General features: G+C 39.1%; 1 protein-coding gene across 3 annotated transcripts in view; it reads left to right on the top strand.

Annotated features, from left to right (window-relative positions):
• The window catches only part of POU6F2 (POU class 6 homeobox 2), a 331845-nt gene that overhangs the window by 115772 nt on the left and 191758 nt on the right, over positions 1-24315 (top strand). For all 3 annotated transcript variants that reach the window (XM_080582231.1, XM_080582233.1, XM_080582232.1), the window contains exons 3-4: positions 20185-20276; positions 21237-21465. In XM_080582231.1, coding sequence (XP_080438357.1) covers positions 20185-20276; positions 21237-21465 — 321 coding nt within the window. The remainder of the gene's footprint in view (positions 1-20184; positions 20277-21236; positions 21466-24315) is intronic.

Here is a 24315-nt window from a genome sequence, read left to right as displayed (position 1 = left end):
TTGTGTCAGGTTTCTGAGGGCTAAACTCTAGCAAGTAGGTTTGGTGTGAACCTTATTTTACTGCACCTGCCTGTAGAGCTTCTAGATCCTCCAAAATTGTTATGAACTCTTTTTTTTTTTTTTCTTTTCTGTTTTCTCTGTGTAGATTGCAAGTGGGAGAAACATGAAAACGAGATAGCTAAAACAGTTCTGCCATGGGTGCTTATTTTTTTTCCTGTTCAAGCTTTGCCTGGATTGTCTTGGGAATAAGGCAAATGGGTGAGTCTTAATCTGAGTGCCACCAGAGAGTTATGGGAAGTTTCTACAGAGCTTGGATGGCTGAGGAGAAATAAGCTTTTGTGTCTAGGCTGACACAAACACACTCTTCTTTCCCTGAGCATGGTTAGAAATGGGTCATAATTATCCAACAGGAGGAATTTTGACATTTGAGAAATAGGCTTTCAGCGATTAACTAGATTTGTGTGATTAAATGTCCTCTGAAAACTTCAGCTAACAATAAATTCATCCTTCTGTTAGCAAGACAGGGTGATAGTTGAGGGAGACCTAGGGAAGAAGACACAGAAGAAGGAAAAAGGCAGATGTAGACTGTCAGCTTCAGAAAACATGGGGACCAATTCCCACCAGTTCAGCTGTGAAACAGAAATAACAGAACATTTCCACGCAGAAAAGTGCGCAACAGCATTGCACATACGACAGGTTGGCAAAGGTATCTGTAATCAGGAATTGCCAGTCTCATGAGTCATTTTGCTGAGTAATTCTCACTGTGGCTAACAGTGGTGGGGAGGCATGTTTATCATCCTCGTGTTAGGCTGATTTTAAACAGCAGTGGTTTCTCTGTCTCATTTGAATCGTCTGTTAGTGTCTGGTACCAATCTGAAAACCGGTGCTCTTTAAAACACATGACAAATGTATGATAAGAGGGAATTGCCACATTGCTAGATCGAGGGATGATGAGAGGATGTCTGAAGAAAGTATTTAAGTCAGAAGTGGAAGAAATGCAGATCCATTCTGCAGGGCACAAAAGGAGTGGCTCAGCACTCGGTAGGCTTGCCAGGACCTCTGCAGACAGCACTGTTTGCCTGTGCTCCTAGAACAGAATTTACTAGAATATAGCTTGATGCTGATGTGCCAACCCAAACCTATGGAAGTCAATGAATGTCTGCCTTACTCTCACCAGTTAACTTTGTATCACACCCTGCAAAAGTAAGGTCATTGCCTGTGTAAGAGTTCCTGGCCACCAGGATGCAGCAAATCTCTCAGAGAGCACTGGTGCCCCTTGCAGAGCAGAGAAGCAAATTTCAAGATTCAGGAGCAAAAATGAATTTTGACCTAAAAGGCATGTGTTAAATGATCTTTGGTTTATTATTTTTTGTTGTTGTTATTGTTATTTTTGGAAAATCAGCAGAGGGGTTTGAAAAGTCTAAGAACTGTTGAGCACTCAGAACTGGGACGAGCTCCCTGGAAAAACCCATCCCTGGGAGCAGTGTATGTGTTGGCCAATGTGGATTTGAGTGACATGTCAACGAACAGTGTCAGGGAAGACTGCAGACCCGTCGGGAGTCTACTGGTTCGAGCATTGATTCAGACGTGTATACAAATACACTGAGCTACTCTGGATCTTATCTCCTGGCCCGCTGCCAGGTTCATTTCCAAGCTCAATGTTTCACGCTGCCAGCCTGAGTAATCTATGTCTTTGCACGTCTGGACATACCAACTCTGCTTGCTGTTGGTGAAATGCATGCTGTTGTCTTTGTGAGAAGGCAGACAACCCCTCTGTACTGCTCTGCCACACTATTTAGAGGCAAGCAATGTTCCATGAAAAGAGGAGCTTTGAAAAAAGCTTTGTCAAGCTTTTCTACCCTCTGGGGTGAACATATGAGAATCCCAAGCAGACAGAATAGTATACAAAGGTGTTTCCACAGTACTACGGTGTGCCTGTCTAAAAAATTGAATGCAGGGTCTTCAGTCTGGTGTGCTGTTTGGAGACATTTCCACTTCTGTCCACCAGACAAAAATCTCACAGGGTTGTAAAAATGACCAGTCCAACACGTTGTCTGGAGAAGCACCTCTGGCTGTTGGAACTGTTCTCATCAGTAGGTACCCAGAGCTGAATCCTTCCTGCAGAAGTAGCCATTAGCACCTTCAGTAGTACTGCTGCTTAAGCTTCCTCTCTCCACCTTGACCCTGCTCTGCCGTCTGCACTGAATCCACGTGGTCAACCAGATTGAGGAGGCTGTCCTGCTGAAAAGAACATTTCTTTTGTGTTCTCCCTGATCCAGCCAATATATCATTTCTCTCAGGTGGGTCGCCACACAGGTGCATGAAAAGTGAAGCCAGCACATCATGTTGTAGCAGATGCAGGGTAGCAGAAACACATGGACTAAGTGCAGAAGTACGTGCTGTTGTACCTTCATGTTTTTTGCAAAGGACATGATGTTTAAACATAAAAATATACATACAGCAGGGGTTTTGTTTAACTGTCACTTAATCCCCCATACCTGTAAGTGTCAGCGTGTGACTAGTTATCCTGAAATTAAACAGAGATGTGGAGGCTCAAAAATGAACAGTAAAAGATGTTGATGCATGCCTGCTTACTCTAAAATGTGTCAGGACAAAATCTGTAAGCTCCTACCAAAGCTGGAGGATGGTCAGACTTTCACAGGGGTCCCCTTTTTGCATGATTAATTGGAGCTCCCCTGTATTCAGCTGAACTGTGTGAATGTGAGAGTGCAGAATTTGGCCAAATAGATGTAAATTTGGGAAGAAGTCTATCACACACGCCTGGACTTGGCTTTTTCAAATATTTGTCAAAAACAAATGTTTGACCAGAGCTCTTACAGGAGGAAAAATGTTTGCAGGGTTTTTTGTCTGTTCTGAAATGTAGGTGAATGTAGTGTGGTAATGACTGTAGACTGATAACAAACGAAGCAGCTACACTAAGTCCTTGGAAGAATCTAAACCACAGTAAGTCAATGATTGGAAGGACCCCATGGAGTATCGTCATTGCTGCTGAACTGACTGACAGGGATAAAAATAAATACCTTACTAATCGTCCTAGTTCTAATAGAGGTTCTTGTCATTTTTATTCACAGATTATTGAGCAGAAAATCATTCAGACCACTGTCTCTGAAGGTAGCAAGGCAATGTGTTCCCGCACAGAATACCTTGGGTCTTTTGTGCAAATGAGCCCTAACAGCTTGAGAGAGTGATGAGCTTTTTGGGGAAAGTAGAGGGTTAACTGGTGACACCGTGGGACTAGCTGAAATGTGGTAGAGAAAACTGAAGACACGGAACTGGGGCAAATTGGCTGCAAAATGGTTGTGAAAACTGTTGAGCCTAGGAGATGGTGGTAAGGCCTAAGCATTTTGCACTACTGAATTGTACTTAATATGGTGGTGATGGGATCCAAGGAGCTCCAACATCCACCTGGGAGTACTGATGCAATCCTGCTGGATGAGGGGCAGACTATTTTAAATCCTTGTCATAGGAGCTGCTTGGTTGTCTTCCCTTGTTCAGCGTTCACTACTGTTGTGCACTCTGCAGAGGATGGGAGTTTGATACAGAATTAACTACGGAGTTGGACTGTTAGAAACAGTCCTTGTTATTTGGAAAGATGCGGGCTGTCACTTTCAGTGCATTGCCACGTGTCAGCTTTTGCAGTAGTGCGTGGAGTACGGAAGACTCTACAAGTCTGTCAGATAAGTGAGTTCATTTCAAAACTTCTGACTGTGGGGCACATTTGACTGCTCAGTTTGGGATGTGAGCTCACTCCTCCTGGCCTCTGTTACCTCGGGAAATTGGCCCCCACAGTAAACAGAGAAGAAAGATTTCATAGTAATAATACAAGCAACTGCCATTATCACATCATTAGTACTTCTTGTCATTTATTAAAGGCAAATAATAATTCCTTGTCATTCCCTGGTGTTACAGTAAAAATGCTCTGTAATTCTGTGTTGCAAAACCGATAAAAGCTATCAAATGAGTTCCAGAAAATGAATGGACCCCAAACCTATGAATTTCCCAGAGGATGTAGGAAGGAGTTTTTAGTCTCTGGTTTTTGGACTTGGGGATAGGTGAAAAACAAGCTATTTTACTTAGACTGAGATTGTTTGAATGACTCCGCACCTGCTCTGGAAAAGGTTTGGGAGTTGACAAACAAAAATTGTTGGAAACAACCCCTGCTTGGTGCTTCCCTATGCTTGTTACTGTGTGATCAGTAGCAAAAATCCAGCTTGCATGCATTTCTAGTATTATGATTTCTTTTTCATTCTTATTTATTTATTTATTTATTTTAACACAAACAAAAAGTCAACTCCTAAATTCAGTGAAACTGTGAGTATTGCTCTGGTTTCTTTTCTTTTCCTCAATGGTACAAGTGGACTGTGAGCTGACTAAGTATGGCTTTGGCATTTATCTTGATATTTGGCACTTCTGTCATGACCTTTTACAACTTTCAAGCATACCCCTTGAGAACAACCATAAAGTGATGCATATTAGAGAAGATCAAGGTTATTTAAATTCAATTATTGGTTTGGAATCAAGTTGCCTGTCAATGTAAAGTAGAAATATTGTGGAAAACTCTTGTTCTTTGTCGAACACAGTTCAGTGAGATACAAGGATCTGGCATTCAAATATGAAAACTCAGTCTTAAATCTTGTGTTCCCCTGAAATAACGACGTACGTTATTTAAAAGTATATTAAAAGAGTAGAATGACAACAATAACCTTATGAATTATCTACATTATTCCCACCAATTGTATGAAATTTAAATGGAAAAAATATTTCAAAACCAAAACTTTTAAAGTACAAATTCTGTATGTCATTTTGTCCCATAGTGTGCTTTTATCTCCCCAAAGCTATAAACCCATAAAAGAACAGGATTTGTGGTGGTTGTAATTGGACTCAGTACAGTGTGTTACAACTGGAAATTGCTAGCCCGTAGAGAATTATTAATAAAATCAAGAATTTCAAGGATGGGGGCAGGGACAGAAAGCTGTCTTTGGATGTTTTTTCAGCATGACTTTAAACCTTGCTCAGGGGGGATAAAATGAGATGATATTGGGAAGAAAACTACCTCACCAGAGCTTGTAGTTATTGCTGTTTTGAATGCTTATGCTGCTGCTCCACTGGAGCCAGATTGATCCATTTCTAGGCAATGGTCATTACATATCGTTTCATACAGAAAATGCAATGGTTTTCTTTTAAGTTGTCCTCTCTGGTGGATGTTGTTATGCTGAATCTTATTTCATTATATTGTAGTTTTGAAATATTAAGATATTTATATCTTTGGTAACTACAGGAGAAGAGTGTGAATATGATCCAGTGTTTGAAAATATTTATCTTTGTGGAAGAGAAAAGTATCTTTGGAAGATGAGCTGTTCCCACTAGGGGGAAATTCTATTTTCCATTCCAGCATGAGAGGGAGATGTGTGGAGTGCCTCCAGCCTCGAGTGAGCCCTGATATGTTTAAACACTTGTGCTGGTGACAGGATCTGTCATCCCTCTTATCTGACTGACTGCCCTATTCCCATTCTAATGCAAAATATTTTTATTCCAAGTACAAATAAATTCTCTGAAAATAATGGGTTTTAAAATTGCCTTACATTACTGCATTTGCGATTTTTTTGGTGAGCCACCTGGCCTTTAAAAATATAAGCAATTAACCCCACATATTTTGATATTATTGGAGCCACTGTTTCAGGGGTTTAGTCAAATAATACTCATCAAAGTTGAAGAAAACAGCACAGAAAAAAAGGGAAACTGAGAAGGAAAGGGGAGCCAAGGAATGTAACCACATCCTGAGACTGATTCTTTCATAGAAGAGGTATGTCAGGTGTCAGACATTAAGTGTATGTATGTTATGAGGGGTCTGTGTAGTCTAACTAGCAGGATGCTGCATCATACAATCATCTGTACACACTCAACAGAAAAAGAAGGTATACGTCTCGTATACTAAAGACCTGCACTCCACCATTTAAACCCATCAGAACCAAATAACCTATCTGTCACATTTAGGTTTTAGTCAAAACTCATGTAACTCGACCTAAGCCATTCTCTTGACTCCACCAGGCTTTGTATCAGTCCCACACGAAAAACCTTGCTGGTATGAGCTACAACTGGCACTGTAAGAGTGGATGAGCGCAGCCCCAGTGAAAAGCCTTGGAGAAGAATGTAAGGTTTGCTGTAGGATTACTTCTGTCCCTCAATATCCACAGACAAGGACAGGCCTCAGAGGCCTTGGCCCTGGTGCGGAGTGTGCTGAGAAAACCCAGCATTCCTGCTTGCTGCCCGGGGTGATAACCTCTGGCCCCAGCACATGTCACAGCACAGCCATCAGGTGATCTTGCAAATTGGTACGTCAGGTGCGTGCACTGTCATACGACCCAGTGTTTAAGTTCTCAAACTTTGTGAAAGACAAATGTGCTTTAAAGAATCCTACTTTACTGGAAAACAGAAGGTCTGTAGTTTAATGCCACAATTTGTCTCTCTGTTACTATATGACACACAATGAAACTTACGGGGAAGAAAGTAACTTCCATGCAAGGAATATTCATGCTGTTCTCAGCAGATATCCCTCTTTGTTAATTATGTACTTGCATCTGTGCAGCTGCCAGAGCCTAGTTCTTCAGTGCCAAACAAAATCATGTAAACTTAAAGAATATATTTCAATTCTGGTAAAGCCTTGCAACCTCTCTAAGCCCTGAGGGTAGTACCACCCAGTCTCCCTTTGCACAGAGGGGTCTTTCCCGAGGAGCGTAAAGAAGCATCACTAATGGCTCATACTTGAGTCCAGTGGGTCTGCTCACAAGAGTGAAGTTATTTGCTGAGACCTTTACAGTACCAAGCCAAATACAACTTACAGCAACAGCTCTTCTGTACCAGGGACAGTGAAAGCAGAAGTGCAGGTCTGTCTTTCAAGTGAAACTCCAAAAGGAATCACAAACTGCATCATCTTATGTTGCTCATCAACAGGTTTTATATTCTGTATCTGTTTTAAAAGTAGCCTGTGTTTTTCTTTTTTTCTTTTTTTTGGACATAGATTAATAAAGCATAGGCATGTGTTGCTGCCCACTGCTGTTTTGGACAACCCTGTCTGTGGTCAATTTGCGAACAGAGGATGCTATTGTACATCACGCACCTCCCGTGCTTTGCTTAAGAATCCATAGGCTGCTGGAGCCATGCAAAACGGGCTTACATTTGTCCTCCAAACAGTGCTCCACAGTAATCTTTTCCAAAAGTGAAATGCAGAGTCAGGACGTATTTCAGCAGCGATCCAAGAAAGCAGCATCAGAACAGAAACATTTTCATTGATAACAGATCATGTGGTCAGCTAGCTAAGGAGGATGAAAGAAAAAGATATTGTATCTATAAGTCTAAGTAAGCCTGTGGGTGTGTATTAAGGACTTAACTCAATTTGAAAAATGCTGCCCAAATTTGTTTCTACTGTGAGTAAAGTGTTTCTAAGCCTCAGATGAGCCATTATATTTATCCAGCATGACATCTGTTAAAATATTTTTGAATGAAGAGCCTGTATGGAGCATACATAATAAGATCGCTTTTGTGAACGTTTGTATTCCTAATAGACAAGAATGGCTCATTTGGAGCCATCCCAATTTTACCCTGTTTAGGAAGTGTGTTAAATCCCAGATGAAAACCCACAAAATGTAATTAGTGGAACAAAATTTAGTGCATATGCCCCACAGCTAGTTTTTACATTGCAGCAGCTTGGCTGTTAATTTTTCTTCTTCTTCTTCGAAGTACTGAAAACAGTGGATTATCAAGTTATGGACCTAATCACATCACAAAATCAAGTATTACTTCCTAGTGCTTCCATATCTTTTTTTTAAAAAAAAAAAACAACAAACAAACAAAAACTATTTTTAAAGGGACCCAATCCTCTTTTAATTAAGAAAATAGAACAAGCAGGCTCATAAACTTTGACCTTGGATTATAGTCTGGCAGGACTCAGCTAATGGAAAGGCTCCCACTGAAATAAAATGGTCAACTTTCTTGAGTAAAGATTTGTAGGATCTGGCTTCTGGTTCGCCAAGTTTCAGTCCAAAGCAAATTTTACAGCCAAGTTATAAACATTTGAAAAATGGAGAGTGTAATGGAAACGCTGACACAACCTTAACCATAGAGGCATAAGTAAGCGCAGTGTTATAATCTGGCAGTGCCATTTTGACAGTGGTTATATGATAATGCAATCCAGGCCTGGAGCACTTTTAGCTAAATGTATCAATATGAGCCTAATTTACTTAGACCTTCATGTAGTCGTTCACATTAAAAATCTCTAAGACTCTGATATATATAGATCAAGACAGTTTCTTTCTCCCTGATTTATACCAGACAGGTATATGTTAAAGTACACAGTAAATAGCAAGAGTATTAAATTGCTGAGGCGGTGTTTCTTAAGACTTTCCTTCAGACCACCATTTACTAAACAATATCATAAGAGCTATATATCCTTCAGCGTGTTAATATGTAACCAGAACAAACAGAGGACATAGGAAAGGTGGAGAAAAGTTAGATATATAAGCAAGAAAAAGTGAGTTATTGATTTTATTGACTGGTCTGTTAACTTCTGACATTGCAATAAAGCCTTATTTATTTGTATACAGAAGACTCAATTACATAGATACATATCATTTTAACAACTGGGTTATTTACAGGAGAATTGCAGCTTCATAAATAATATAGCTCTGAATTTCTCAAGCTGATGTTTATCCATTGTTACCATTTAGGGATTTGTGGTGTCCACAGATGCTCTTTGGAAGAAAGTCATTAGAATAACATTAAGTGAAAACAGTGCTATTATAACAATACACAGTTGAAGTACACTAACACATACAAATGGTATGCTTCCTGATGACTGAAATAAAGTCTGTTACATCCTGTTTGCTGTATACACCAATCTTATGAACAAGAATGTCAGCTGTACATATTATGGTAAAGGGATAGATTTTCCTTGGAGACACTTTGAATACCGTTTTAATTGAGAAGACCATAAGTATGGACACAATTATTTTTTGTTTATTTTTAATCTAAATTGAGTTTTGAACCCAGACATCTCTTGCTGAGGTTCAATTTATGTGGTATATTGTTATCTGCATCATCAACAGGTCATACAGAATAACAAAGGGAACAGTCTGGGAGATTGTTAATGGAATGACTGATTGTGATCAGAAACTCACTTGGGATTATATAGTTAATAGTAAGCAAATATTATTTCCTCTAGGAATTCTTCATTAGCCAGCATGTGTTGTGATGTTAAGGAAAGGCAAGGTGAGGAGAGTAGGAGCTTTTTGTGCCAATGTGAGAATGCAAGGAGACATGAAGTGGCTTTGTGCCAAACATGACATGGTTACCCTACAGAGCTTGAGTGCAGGTTCCTTCAGCATGCAGGAAAGGCAACTGCAGAGCCCCAGTTTGCAGACATTGTACCATGTCAACTGTGCTTGCCATAAAGATGGGGGCAGTGTCAGATGATACGAAATCTGTGACTGGAGGAAGCTGCATGCAGGTAATACCTGCCAATGCAGCAACTCTAATTTTACAAGCTTCTTTGATCTAGGACTTCTCTAAGTTCTGAGATACTAATCATACTCGCCAGGTGAGAGATTAAAAGGTCTGGTGGAGGTCTCAGAGGAACTCTGTGATGGTTAAACCTAATTTTTGCTTTTGTCAGATTAGCACCTGATCTCTCAGATTTTTTATTTTATTTATTTATTTATTTATTTATTTATTTATTTATTTATTTATTTTCAGTTATGACAGCTATAAGGAAAGGTAGGTGAAAGTGGTAGCTGTTTCAAACCAACCCTGATTGTCCTCTGTATCACGGCAGGAAGGCAAGTAAAAGGCAGGAAAACTAAAAGAAAATATTAAGAACGCAAAGGGAATCCACATCAGGTGCACTGAGCCATGCATAGTCAATGGATCTGACTTGTCGGAAAGGTGGGCCCAAGGCCCTCTCATGCATGCAGCCAGATGCAAGACATCTGTCTAAAAGCAGTGTGACTGTTAGAGCGATGCTACACGTACATACCAGCACAAGGTAGCACATGCAGAGCACCATGCGAACACAGCTGTGGGGCTTCCTCACCAGGACTGGCTGATGTTGGTCAGCTGAGTATATGGGCAAAGTCCAAGTCTGTCTATATGTATCTTTAAACATTAACTTTATTTATTTATTAATTTCACATATAGCTAAATTCTTCTAAAGGGTTACTTGGGACAAAATCACAAGGTACAGCTCTTAAAGAAATACAGAATACTTTAAAAGTGTTTTCTTTGAAAGTGTTTTTAGAAGGAATCAGTGATTACTTTTTGCCCAGTTCAGAATTATGTTTAGTAGGCACGTACACAGTCTGAGATCTGACATAATCCTCAAAATAAATAATATGAAAAATGGAAGTTGATGCTGGTTTTGTGTTGTTGTGTAATGGAGTTAGAATAATGACAGGACAATAATATAATAGAATTCTGCAAAGCCTTCACTCTGCTTGACTTTAAATGGAAGTAAAATCTTAGAAATGAGAGGACAATAAAATAATGCTTTGTAAAAAGGATAAAAGAGTAATGTTACCTAAGTCTATTAGTGACATAAAACACTATGAATGCACTTAAATTAATAGCATCTTTTACCAGTAGATATTTTTCAATTACTGTAATGCTGAAAAAATAAACAGAATAAAAATATAAAAATGAAAAAGATGTAGGAAATTAATTTGTTTAAAAATAAGTATCTATATATAGGCAGGCATACACATGTATATGAATGCAAGCATTCTCATGGATTAGAAACAGTTTGTGTATTCCATGTGGTTTAATCCTGTTAGGATGTATCGCAGTGCCCTCTCTCTCAACTCTTTGAAGCAAGTTGCCTGCCACTTGATATTTTGGCAAAGCTAAGTCGTGCAGCTTTTTTTTTTTTGCTGATTTCCTTCCTGCATGACATGTTCTTACAACAGAGGTCTTGCCATGACAAGGTGTTACTAACCAGTAGGTCTTTCATGCAATATGATTGTCTGGGAATACATGCCTGTTATGTATAAAGCTTTTTAATCTCTGCTGTACTCTCAAACTGTTCCGAAAAAACTAATCCAACACGTGTGAAATCCAGCAGGAGTTTGACATAAAGGCAACATATTGCAGGAACAACGTCAAAATGTTTGTAAGCCACTCAGTCCTTTATTTAGGGTATTTTTAGTGTGTGAAAGACCATCCTAGTGGTTTTACTATCATTGTCGAGGGTAGCTCAGACAGCTGTTTGGATGTGGGAGGGAGGCAGATGGGATGGTATGCCAACTACAAGTTCTTTTTTTTTTTTTTTTTTTTTTTTTGTATTTTAACTTTTAGTCTACAGAGGAGGAGTGGAATGGAAGTGGGGACAACCAAAAGTCCTTGCCAAGTGTTTTAAACGTGGTTTAGTGACAGTCAGGCTTGACGTAGCTTGCAAGATCTGGCCAGCAGAATGAATGGTCTTTAAAAAAATAAAGTGTTTGGGAATTCCTGGCAAAGTCCTTTGTAAATAGTCACTACAGTTGATTTCAGACAATAGCAAAGAGACAGAAGTTAGTTCAAGATTAAAAAGATCTGGAGGCATGTGTACCAGTAGTTTCTGCGGCTGGCAGCCACACTTTCATTTGAAATAATGGCCCACCCTGCTGAGCCACATCATGAGGACATGCTGCAGACATCAGACAGTGCAGGCTACTTTCAAAGGGGAAGGGCTGTTGAATTTTTGTAGCTAGGAATTTTTGAAGGTACGTGTGCAGCTAAATAGGTTTATAATGTGGACTTTAGCAGGTTTGTGATTTAGCTTGATCTAGGAGCGTGGTCTCCTGCATACAGAGTCGCTACTGCTGTTAAGGTTTCTTCACAGATCTTGGCTGGACTCCTGCAGCATGCTGCTCTGTGGGACAGCTCTGTCAAGAGTCTCAATAAAGTCTGAACAGCTGAACAACCTGTAATGAGACACTTGATGGAGCTGCCCCACAGGGCTGTGTAAAGAACACAGCAGAGAGTGTGAAATTGTTAAAGACACCACAGGGATGAAACCAGACAGTGAACTCAGGAGCAAGAGTGATAAACCACTGTTGCTTGACCATACTTGCTGGACAGGACACTCCAGTAGCAGTTTACATATATTGTGGGGTACATTTCACTGAACACTGGCTCTGCTGAAGATGTCAGTGCCTGGTACTTTTACTGGATTTAAATGAACATCTCCTCCCTTAACTAGATATTTCCCACTCACTGAACCAGACAATTTGAATTCCTAAACAGGCTCTCATAGATCTGACTGGACACTAGGCTCACCCCCTCCTCACCTTACAGCTTTTTCTTTCCAGTCCCTAGAAGCTGTGAGTTAAATTTCTGTCATTAGATCAGATCAGCCCTGCCCTTTGTAAGTAAGTCTATTAAAGGAACCTCTAAAAACAAAAGAAGTCAGCCACACTACCCTTCTCTTCCCCCCAAAATCCTAAATTGCACACTAGAGGCTGCCCACACGTATTGCCAGGCATTCACCAGCCTGTAGTGCCAGCAGCCAACCCCATAATACATAAATTGTGCAAGGTTCCCCAGGCAAACATCAATGTATATATCCTTATAAGATACCATCACAGTGTGCCTTATTTGGGGGAAGGTAGGGGAATCATATTGGGAAGGTAAGTGTCAGGAAATTGTCCTTTTGGTAGAAAGCCCAACTTGCCCCCTACCCTATCAAGAACAAAACTACCCACACAGATAAATGCTGTAAAAATCATAACAGACATGTTAGTTAGCTATAGAAAGATGGCAAACTGTGGAAGTTGTTCCAAAATAGATCTTTTTAATGTGCTCACTCTTTGGCATTTAGTAAGCTGGCAAGGATGGAAAGAAAGGGAAGTTTAATTTAGAGAAGCCTCCTGCCCTTCTTAGCTAGGGATCAGCTGCCCAACATGAAATAATAATGCATTCAACTGTCCATCTTCTGGTAAGTAACCTTTATCATCATTGCATTCACCAGCACTAACAGCAAACAGTGAGTATGAAATGTTGTATGAATTCAGGGAAAACTGATAGGGTCTTTGTGACCTTAATGTGATTATATTTGTGCTAATGCATACAGTAGAAAAGAAACTGGAACTCTCAATACGAAGGGTCCTATTCATAAAAAATGTATGTACTATTAACAAGGGATTTTTATGCACTGTACTTAGGGGGTGAAAAGTAGAATGAGTCTATTTTGAATAAAGAACATACTTTTGCAATTATATTCCTTCACTTTTTCTGCAGTGGCTATGCTCCTTTTCTCACATGAAGTATCTAAAATGGAAGAATATTCACATAGGCACCAATAGGTTTTTTTTTGCAGTTGCAGAAAGGAAAAAGAAGAAAAGAAAAAACAATGAAAAAAGAGCAAAGATAGAGACGTGAAAGAAAATTTGAGGCGGTTGGCAGAGCTGGAATTTTGCATTGTCCATGATTTTTGTGCCTTTGGTAGTTTTTTGTTTGTTTGTTTGTTTGGTAGTAAATATAACTGGTGGATGCCCATGAGAAGTTCTCTGTAGCATGAATCACTTTAATAGCTTGATTTTCATTATAAACAGTCATGAAGGTTTAATGTTGTCAGTCCTTATCCGGAAAGATGCAGGTGTGTAAATACAAGCATATCTCTATGCATATAGGTAATGAGCACAGTCATTTCAACTACCTTATGGAAACCTTGCCGGAAACGATCCTTTAGGAGGAAATATCCCCAGGGAGCAGGCAAAGGCAAGGGTTTGTGCACTGCTGGCAGACTGATTCTGAGCTCGGCAGTGATTTTGGTAGCTTTGCTGTAGCAACTGTGTGGCAGTTTCAGATAAGTACAAAACTGTGGGGTTTTACTTACTCAAGCACTGAATGATACAGTCAGTAAAGCAAATTTGCTCTATTCATTCAGCTGTCTAATTCAATCCATTTCAAAGGCAGGATTTTTAGCTTTTCTATACAAGATACTGCATTGACATATGTGTCAGTATGCTAGATCAGTATGGTGTTTCCTTATCACACTACAAACATTTTAAAAGGTGGACTAGAAGATTTTTGTATGTAGGTAGGGAAGAATTAAGAGTGAATTAAGTTATGTAAATTGAGACAAAGGAGAAAAATTGACATTGTGGAAAACAAGCTTGGATGTCTTAACTAAAATGATCAGCAGTAAAATAATGGTACCAATAGTTGTAACATTGCTAGGTTTCAGAGTTGCCAGGTGCTGCTGGTAACTCTGCACAAGCCCTGGTCTTCTGTTTGGTTTTCTTTGTGAGGCTGAAATCACTTCCTAAAAATAACAGCTCAGAAGCAGAGGTCAGCAGGAAAAGGTGAATTGCTTACCAATCTGTGGGTTAACTTGATATAGAGAGAAGTTTGATACGATCCAGATGAGTGAATTATATGCCACATCTTGGTCACAGACTGGAAGAAGACAACTATCTGGCTACTAAATTAAATATGAGAAGTCCAAGCTTGAATACAGACCTTTCAATGAGGGATTCATTAATCTCATTTACTTTCAGAGCTTGGTTTTCTTTGCTAAACTTACAGGAATATCTCCTCTCGTAACCACATGATAATACCAGTGTAAAACAAATACAACATTCAGCATAAAATCTGAATTTTATCTCATGCAAGTATTGTAAAGTTTGGATGTGTTTGTGAAATTCTGTGTAGCAATCTGATTAGTAATGATGAGGTGATTTGGAAGGGCTTCCTGCTACATGCCCAAACTCTGAGGCAGCAGGAAAATAAAAATAGTGAAATTAAGAGCTGCAGTATGGTGCTTTGTGGCAGAGTGAGGATTGCTTGGAGAGGATGTTACATTTTTTTTCATTAGCAGCTGCATCTTTTTCTTTCAGCTATTAAATTTTGCCAGCAAGATTGCTCCTGGTATAATTGCTGACAATTAAGGGTTCATATAAGGAAAAGATGAGTTACTTTAATCAGAGATGATGGACTTCCACACAGCACCTGATGATTTGAATCTTATCAGTCAGACTATTTCATTTATTTAAAAAAGTTGTCTATTTTTTCGTGATAATATGGCTTGTGATTTAAATGCAGCTATGAAAACCCAAGCTCAGAGTGGGTTTATTGGTTTTAAAAATGTAAGACTTTTTTCTTACAGGCTCACATGCTCACTTTCATGATTTCGTTCTTAAAGTTGTATCTTTAATGTATTTTCAATGGGAAAGAAAAGAAGTCTACTCTTGATTTCTAGTTACAGTTGCTGAGAGATGCAAGCAATTTACTGTCAGCCTGTGGAAATGTATCTAAGTGTTTTAATATGAGCGGTTGCTTTCAACACTATGCTTTTTATTAATAGTGATTCATTTAAAATATTTGCTTAAATGCGTATTCCAGAAGGATTTACATATTCTTTTGACTACTGAAAATCTAGTGTTATTAAATTTAATCCTGCTTGTTTTTCAAAGCCCTGAGCACTAAAGAGAGATGGCTCAATATCTCCTGGGTTCTGGTACAAAGATGAGACATGTTAATTCTGAATTAATTTCTTGAAGACCACAAAGAAGTTAGTTGTGTCCAGATCATCTGCTGAGGCTAGCCCCATGCTGTGGTTCAAGCATAGGCATTGAGCGGAACTTGGAGCAGAGTTTGAGAGGAGGCACAGGAGCAGGTGAGGAGGCACAAGAGCAGGCACAAGCATGCTTCTGCATCTGAGCCAAGAGGTCGAGGAAAGAACCGGACGGCGGTGTTTAACACACGCCATCACATCTCCTGCAGTGCTTCTCAGTGTAGTCACATTTGGCAGTCAGTTCCAGGTTCCCGGCCAGGATCGGACATGGTGTGTGCCAAGGGCTGCTGGGACGTGCAGTGCAAAGCATGCAGGTTCACCTAGCCAGGGATGCCCCGAGCATGTTGTGCTTTGACCCAACCCACACTCCTTTCCTGAACAATGTAACTAAAGCTGAAGAGATATGGGTACCTAAACCGTGCTGATTTGAGAATCTGGATGCGAATCCCTCAGTTCATTAGGTGCCCATTTGTAAAGGGGGGACTGGAGCCCCCCTCGTGGAGCGGGGCACCGTGAGACAAAGACATAGGGAGCTAAGTTACCTGTTAGGTTGCTGAAGATGCGTATGAAACAAAACAAAGTAAACTGGAAAGCCTCATTATAACTAGTGCATTTACAGCAGTAATTTCACATGAGGCTTGGAGGCCTTGGGGTGTGGAATTTTTTTCCCTTCTTATATTCCTCTTGTGGTTTTCTCATTTTCAAGCTATGTATTGTTGAACAAGATTTTTGCTTGCTTTTAGGGATTTTTTTTTATTTTTTGATAAGGGAAGATTAAGGTTGCCTTTGTTTTACTTAGCTTTATTTTAAATAATATTTTATTTTAAGAGGGTTATTTTACAATGTTTACAGTGCACTTCAATTTTTTATTATGTCATGCCCTCTCTGCCCCTTGGTGGGATGAGGGGTGAATGTATGTATTATATAATTTATAATTAATTTATGATGAATCACATATGATGAATACTGCTTATTAAATATTAAAGCCTTGTCTACAGTCATGCTGTACCATGGCAGTAGCACTCCCGTCTGTTCCTGTGGTTGTACTGAGCAAGTGCATGGACTTGGGCTGTGATGGCAGTGCTCAGTTATAAGAAAAATTTTAGCCCCCTACCTAGGCTAATGGTGAATGGAGAATTACCTCTACTTTCAGATCGGGTGCCCTGTTTCTGCTGTCTCCCTGCCCCAGGTGCACCGGTGCAATCACAAGTGTAATGAGAGTACCAACTTTGCAAAACCTGCTTGAGAGGAGAGGAGGTGCTGCTGGTAGCTCCCCAGCTCTGTTTCTTGCCACGATCCCCCTTGCTGGTAGAAAGCTGTACAGCATTGGAGGATAGCCCAGCAGGAGGTAACAGCCTGGATCTGGACAAGTGGAAAATCTAGGCTAGGTTTTGACAGCTCATTTTTATTAGTAAGGAGTGGAATTTGGACAGTGGAATAATTTACTTGCAGAGGTCATTCCAGCATCTGGAAGTAATGAGCCACCAAATAAAGGTGGGAAAACTGAGGGGAAAAATAGTGTGGGGGCAAACACACTGCTAGGTTAGGCCAATGGTTTTAACGAGGTTTTTCTTCCGGCTGAGTAACAATGAGTCTGTGAATCAGAAATAGTGCATGTGACAGAGCTCTCCCAGCTCTTCAGATTTTCTGAACTCAGAGGAATCCACCCCATTAACGTTATTAGGTAGAAAAGGAAAAGTAGCCTTTTAGTGGGGTTTTGTGCTGTACTTGGCCTTCCTGGGAGCTTTGACCTATGCTTCTTGCTGAAGACAGTGTACAGTAAGGAACAAATATTGTCACTCTGTGTGATGCAGCAGAATTTAACCCTGAAATTCTTGCTTCTCCGTATTTACTGCCAGCTCAGCAAGCAGATTTTCCTGCATGTTTTGAAAAAAATATTGACTCTTGAGAGACTGTTATAGCAGGTAGATTGGGAGGGGACTAAGTACCTTGTTAAGTGTATGAGGAATAGATGAGATATATTATGGGATAATACAGAAAGTATGGAGAAAAGTGAGAAGGTCATTCTGAGAATAGGGTATGCATAATTTCATACAGGGTGCTATGTAAGACCACATTCATGCACGTGAAAGTGTGTGCTATTTTACTGGCATGCCTGTATCACATGGGAAGTGAGCTAGAAGAAGGAGGCAGAGTGTTCAAGCAACAGAATTAAAAGATATATCATCTGTAATGAGTGACCGTATGAAAGGAATGTAATTCTAAGTGATTCCAATTAGTGCAATGCAAAAAAGGAGTGCAATTAATTTGGCTTTATGATCTTGTATAACCCAGTTGTACAACATACAGCTTGTGAGATGAAACATTGCAAAATCCTTAGGGTACAGATAAAAGAAAACAGTGGTTCTTAGGATGGTGGTACCATGTTAAAAATAGGAAAGCAAAGGCATATTCATTTGGAACTTCTTATTTATTTTCTGGGAGCTCAAGGTATAGTAACTGCAATTAAATCTAATTCTAGTAAATATTTGACTCCAGATTTGCACTTCTCCCAAAGCTTTCATAGGGCAATTTAATGACATGACAGATTATCAAGAGCTTGTTTTAATACTAACTAAATCACAGAGAGATCTTAGGCCTTAAAATTGCATAAACAAAATTGATTTATAAGACTTGATCTTAATGGGGAGTGATATATACATTGGTGTTGAATCTTTGATCTAATATCACTTTATATATGAGCTGTGATGAAAAGATTAAAACACAAAACAAAAACAAAAAACCCAAACCTATAACATCATGTGGAAATTACCTAAAGTAAAATTGTGTTTAGTAGCACCTTATACATAGCACCTTATTGTGTATAGGAGGAGTCTGTACTGAAGAAAACCTATGTTTGGTCTTAAGGGTGGCAGCAGGACTAGGATTGTAATGCATTTGAAAGAAATGTTTTTCACTGAATCATGCATAACTAGTTACGTTTCTTTTAAGAAACTCAGATGAGTAAATTGAACACAAAAAATATAGTGACTGCGTTTCTTTTTGCATGTTATTAGGCAATTGTTGGCGTGCTCACCAGTTATAGTAGGTCATCTTATTCTCATTATTAAATCAGAGTGGTCATGAAAATGCCAAACATATTTTTATAGAATTCACTTTATAAAATGTCAGCAAGTCTGTGTGTTTTTATTAGTTCCAAATCAGATATTTCAACAGAATGTTTGTAAGTATTCCCAGAGCAACGTCCATTTCTGATTTGAGACCTCACAAATATATTACAAATTAATCAGATTTTCTGATTTCTGCATAGTAACCCTGCACACTTATTATTTAATCCCATTCTAAAATGCTCTTATGATTGACACCTTGCTGTAGAGATAGAAGTCAATTGAATAATATGTAGCAGTCAATTTTATTTGTACCTTAATGTGCCAAAGTATTTTTTTTCACATTTCCATTATTTATAAGTCTGTCCCCTTAGAGAATATACAGAAGAATTTGTTTTAAATGAGCTGATAATACCCTCTTTAAAATTTATAAGTATGACAGAATCATATCTTTTTTCCTTAGCACACCATGGCGTGCCAATAAACTGGTTCTGAATTGTCTTGCACTTGCTATTCATAGGACAAACAGTGGAAAAGAGCATCTTGTTAAGGCTTACTTAGAATGGGATTTCAACCATGCATCAGAAAAAAAAAAAAAAAGAACAAAAACTGTCGTAACTAACCAGGAAACCTGAAGTCATTGCCAGGATTTTCTTTGTAAAAGACCATAGTAGTCGTGCAGCTACTTCTGATACTCACTGTCATTCTTTCAGCTTCAAAGATAAACGTGGGCCTGACTCTGCCATCAGTGCTGAAAAAGTTTGTAGATTGATGTAAGTCCTTCACTTGGAGGAAGTGGACAATTTGGGCTTAGTTTTCAAAACATCTTGGTACTTTCTTGCAACAGATAGGACATTTTCCTTTCTCTTGTCCTTTTAAAATCTGTTCTGAAGACTTCAGCAAAATCCAGTAGGGCTGGACTCTGTTCTGTGCTTAGCAAGTCATTATCACCCAGCATATAGTTCGATTGTTGGATATTGATCATCTCAATAAATGCTCAAAAGCCTTGGTTTCACAGAATTTTGCTCTTCCCCCACATACAATATTGAAAACAAGGGGAATAGCTGTCATTTGAAAGCATACTTGTTCTCAGCCTTTTTCTTGTGCATCATATAGCCTTTTCTGCCTCACTAAGCGGCAACAGAAAACTTTATTAAGATACAAAGTATATGCGACTTGATTGTTTTTCAGATAATTTCTGCTTTCAGAAATTAGAAAGGCTGATGCTCACCTAAGCGTAAAAAATGCAGTTCCCACACACGCGGAGTGCTCATGTACTGTATGTAAACTGATGTATAATGCAACTCCCATTAGCTGGGTTGATGATAGCTTCAGTTTCACTGCTGTCAGATTTTTGTATCTCTTGAATGAGTTGGCTGGTCTGAATGAATGTTAGCATAATTTATGCAGCTGATAAGTGATTTGAGTGCTTGAGTTATTGATAAAGCACTTTAACATATCATTTTCAGCTTGATGTTATGTGACATCAGAGTAGAAGATAATGTGCCAGTCCTCAGGCTTGGTATTAAAGATGATCTCCTCTTTGAATTCTAGAGGCCAGAGGAAACACAGTGCTGTCTGATACAAGCCCAGGTGACCAGCACCAACCCAGTCAGTCCCATCCTGCATTCCCTGTTGGACCTCAGGTCAGTATCTTTCCTTTAAACTAATTGGGGCATGCAATTTGATGAAAAGTGAGTAATTGTGATTGATCATCTTTTATCTATATAATGTGGAAAACGTGATTCTATTTGGCTGCATTCTGTGTTACAAAAAGGGAGCATGTATGTATGTATCTTCTGTATGTTTTAAAAGGTATTTGTCTGGAAAGGTTAGCTTTTTGTATGTTTTTCCAAAATAAATGTAAGCAGCTTTGCATATTTAGGAGGTTAAAATCTTTGAACTTCTCATAGATGTTATTTTTGAAATACAGGTCATGATTTAATATTAAAAAGCTAGTGCAATTTTAATGCAACCTTATTGGCTCTGACAGTTCAGCATGTCACACACAGCTCTTGCATTAGTAAAGGCATTTCATTATTTTTTATGCCAGATATTTATTTTCTTTACGGCAAAATGTAAGCATAATAGCACGACTCTGTTCAACCTTTTAAAAGATTTTCCATATCGCTTCATAGTTTTTTCCAAGTTCAACCATACTCTAAGAAGATACTTAATGTTCTTCCACTTCACAGGACAGTCTTGCATACTGCTTGGTCCACACAGCTTCTGGTAATTGTTGCTATAGTGTAGTCAGCTCCTACCAATCAACATACAACTGGGAAAACCTGTGAAGTGTTGGCATTTAGATATTGGTAGGCCGACTTGAGTTAGGCCTTCTTGTGTTCATGAATTATTTTCAGTGCCTGTGTAATGAATTTTCCAGTCTAGATTCAACTGGAATTGCTATGATGCTACATGGCAGTTAGGCTTACAGCTTCAGTCCGTCAAGTTTGTCAAAGCTTTTTGGGTTGGTAAAAAAGTATGTTTGAAGATATTGGAGGCAGGGCATGTCTATATTGGAACACTAAAGGATCCCAAGCAGAAGTATTAATGTGTAATACTGTGCACAGTAAAATAGGCGCGCTGTCTGTGTTTCATTACAGCCATTACTGACAGCCCAACAGTTAGCCTCAGCAGTAGCAGGGGTGATGCCAGGAGGCACTCCAGCCCTGAATCAGCCGATCCTTATTCCTTTCAACATGGCTGGGCAGCTGGGGGGCCAACAAGGACTGGTCCTAACTCTACCTACAGCGAATCTCACCAACATCCAAGGGCTGGTAGCAGCAGCTGCAGCAGGAGGCATCATGACTTTGCCATTGCAAAATCTACAAGGTAAGTCATCTTCAGCATTTTTCTAGTAGAGTCTTTTGCCTGTTTGTGTCACTTTGTCTCTTTTAAACAGAGCAATCTCTTTATCCGATGAAATGTTGCTCTTGATACTTATTGAAAGTTAATGCTTGGATTGGTTTTGAATACTTGAGAGATGCTTAAGGGATATTTGCATTTTTACAAAACTGGAGTGGAGGCTGGATTCTTACATTCTTTAGGTCAGTACTGTAAAGTACTTGAATGATTCATTAGCCTTTTCTGTCATCAGTGATCAATGTTCTTTACTCACAGTTCAGTTGAAAATTTCAAATAGCAGCGTGAAGACAAGTACTCTGTTTCACCATTGCTGATTAGAGTAGCTGAATGAATAAAGACAACTAAAAGCACAGTATTGCATGAAAGTCACTTTTTAAAACCTTTTATTATAAAATCAGAGCTTCCTCAGTTAGCTGCCATTACAGCCCAGGATATGCATTCTTGTACTTTCTGTGGGAGGTCTGCTTTATCAATAAGGTTCTGCCATCTGTCATCCAAACTGTTTGGAGGAGTTGCACGACGCCAAACCACAGAAGCAAAAAGTGCGTCATTGCAACAGTCCTACACTAAGGTATTTGCTGTATTCTCATAGCCTAAAATCAGACTGAAAAAGCAGTTCTATGAGACACTGCGTGCCTGTTTTCCCCTATCATTCTGTGCTGTTAGAAACAGTACTCAATTGAAACACATATGTTATGAAATACAGATGTATTTATTTAATAGTCCTAATTATCTTGGTTGCTTCTCAGAAGGCAGATGCTGTTGAACAGAACTGAACCAAGTATAGTTAGATAAGAATTAGCCAAAATATTACGAGAGAATTGTACAGCTTTAATGGAAGAGGATGGTAAGGAAGTGACTGTGCAGTGTGGAAGTAGTAGAGGTGTGGGCAAGAAATATCAACATAAAACTTTAGCTCCTTCAATTTGTTTTTGTTGTTGTTGTTTGCTTGGTGAATTAATGTATTTATTATTTCTTGCTGACATAAGTGGTAGGAAGCGTTTACCACAGACAAAATGGTAATTTTATTAAATGAATGCTCTACACTGCACCCTAAGTAGTTTTTGGGTGATTATGCTATGGTTGCTATTGATTACTTGATGAATGGTTTGAAGCACCAAATCCTACAAGTTGTGAAACAGCAAAGGGAGAGACAGCTCATGTGTTGAACAAACTCCCTTATGAACTACATGCACAGTACTCTCACCTGTTGGAGCAGCTACTTGCCTTTACCTTGTGCATGTTTTAAAGTTTAATGTCAACAGACCTCTCTTATCATAGTTGTAAATGGTTTTCACTTTAATGTTTAAAATAATGTCTCTCTCATACCATTAAGCTGCACCGAAGAACCTGTCATTCATAAATCATAGATGAAAAGGACACACTAATGCACAAATTTTGCTTGTTTAAAATTTGAGAGTGCATGTAAAGTAGGGAACTGAAGATTAAAAAAATAATGCAGGAACAGGAGTGGGTAAAAGCAGATATAACCAAGTGAAGGGGAAGTGGCTTTTTAGCGTAGGTGGATGATGAAATCTTAATGAAGAAATAGGCATTATAAAAATGTATCCTTCCACTCTGGAGTGCTCCAAGTTATGTCTGCTGTGTATGTAGTAGTATAAATAAACATAAGCTCGTGCAGTTCTTACGTCATTTATTCACCCTGCATTACCAAACTTGTGGGGATTAAGCCAGGCAACCTTTGCTCTTTAGTTTACCTATAGGTATGTAATTGCTAGCTAGAAGGTGCAACCCTGCTGCCAAATAAATGTTTCAAGCATTGACTTTATTAGGCAGAAAGCTTTCCTCTGTAGTCTTTACTGGTAGATACAAGCATGGGATCAAATAGCGACTTGCTTGGTCATCAGGTGCAGTTCCCTGTCCATGAGTTAAGTTAGCTGCTTTGCTGTTTGTCTGCTTCTCTCCCCTCCCCTCCCATTCCTCTAAGCACCTCACAACTTTGTATATACACTTGCAATATCCAGGTGATGAAAGGAATTGCCGTTGCCTTCGTTATTTGGAAGTGGAACTGATGCACAAAGAAACGAAGTAACTTGGTTAATATAGGACTTAAGAGCCCTAAATCACAGTTGTAAGCTTCTCTTGCTTGCTATATAGCCCACTACCCACCCAATACATATGTGAATGAAGGTAAGAGTTTGGTGAGAATGCGTTTCCTAGAGAATATCTTTAGCTGTGTGATATCATCAGTTCTGTTGAAATGACTGATTTCTGGTTCATGTGTTTCATGGTTATTTGAAAGACAATCATAGCGTGTGTGTTCCATTTTGTAACCAGCACTTTTATAGGTGTATTCATAGTATTCAAGGCAGTTTGGGTAGTTCATGCCCTGTGTGTGAAATCAGACCATATTCATCGACTTTCATGTCTCTCAAACCTTATAGTGACAGTGTCAACATAGATGACTGAGGGGCATGTTTTCGTACAGTTTTCTAACCTTTCTCATTACTCTTGTTGTTGTAACATCTCCTTTCCCTAAATTTTCAGTGCAGTCAAACATAGATGTCCAAAGCTGCTGTGGGCACAATCTTTTCCAGTTTTGTTCTCTCATCAGTAAACTTCTGAAACTCTTCATCCCAAACTAGCCTTGCCACTTAATTGATGAGGCACCCTAAAGACTTTTTGAATGATGCATGAATTCAGAAAAACTGTGATCTAATGGAATGCTTTAATGGGTGTAATTCCACTAAATTTTGTGTGATGTGTGTATATATTTAACTGATTTTCTTCTTGGGGACTTTCAGCTCTGGTTCAGGGTGGTAAGTATGAGACCTTAGGGTGATAGGATGAAATAAT

Source organism: Anser brachyrhynchus, assembly GCF_964034855.1.
Source record: "Anser brachyrhynchus genome assembly, chromosome: 2".
Classification (NCBI taxonomy): domain Eukaryota; kingdom Metazoa; phylum Chordata; class Aves; order Anseriformes; family Anatidae; genus Anser; species Anser brachyrhynchus.
Note: the sequence above shows the minus strand (reverse complement) of the source record. Positions and strands in the feature narration are given on the sequence as shown.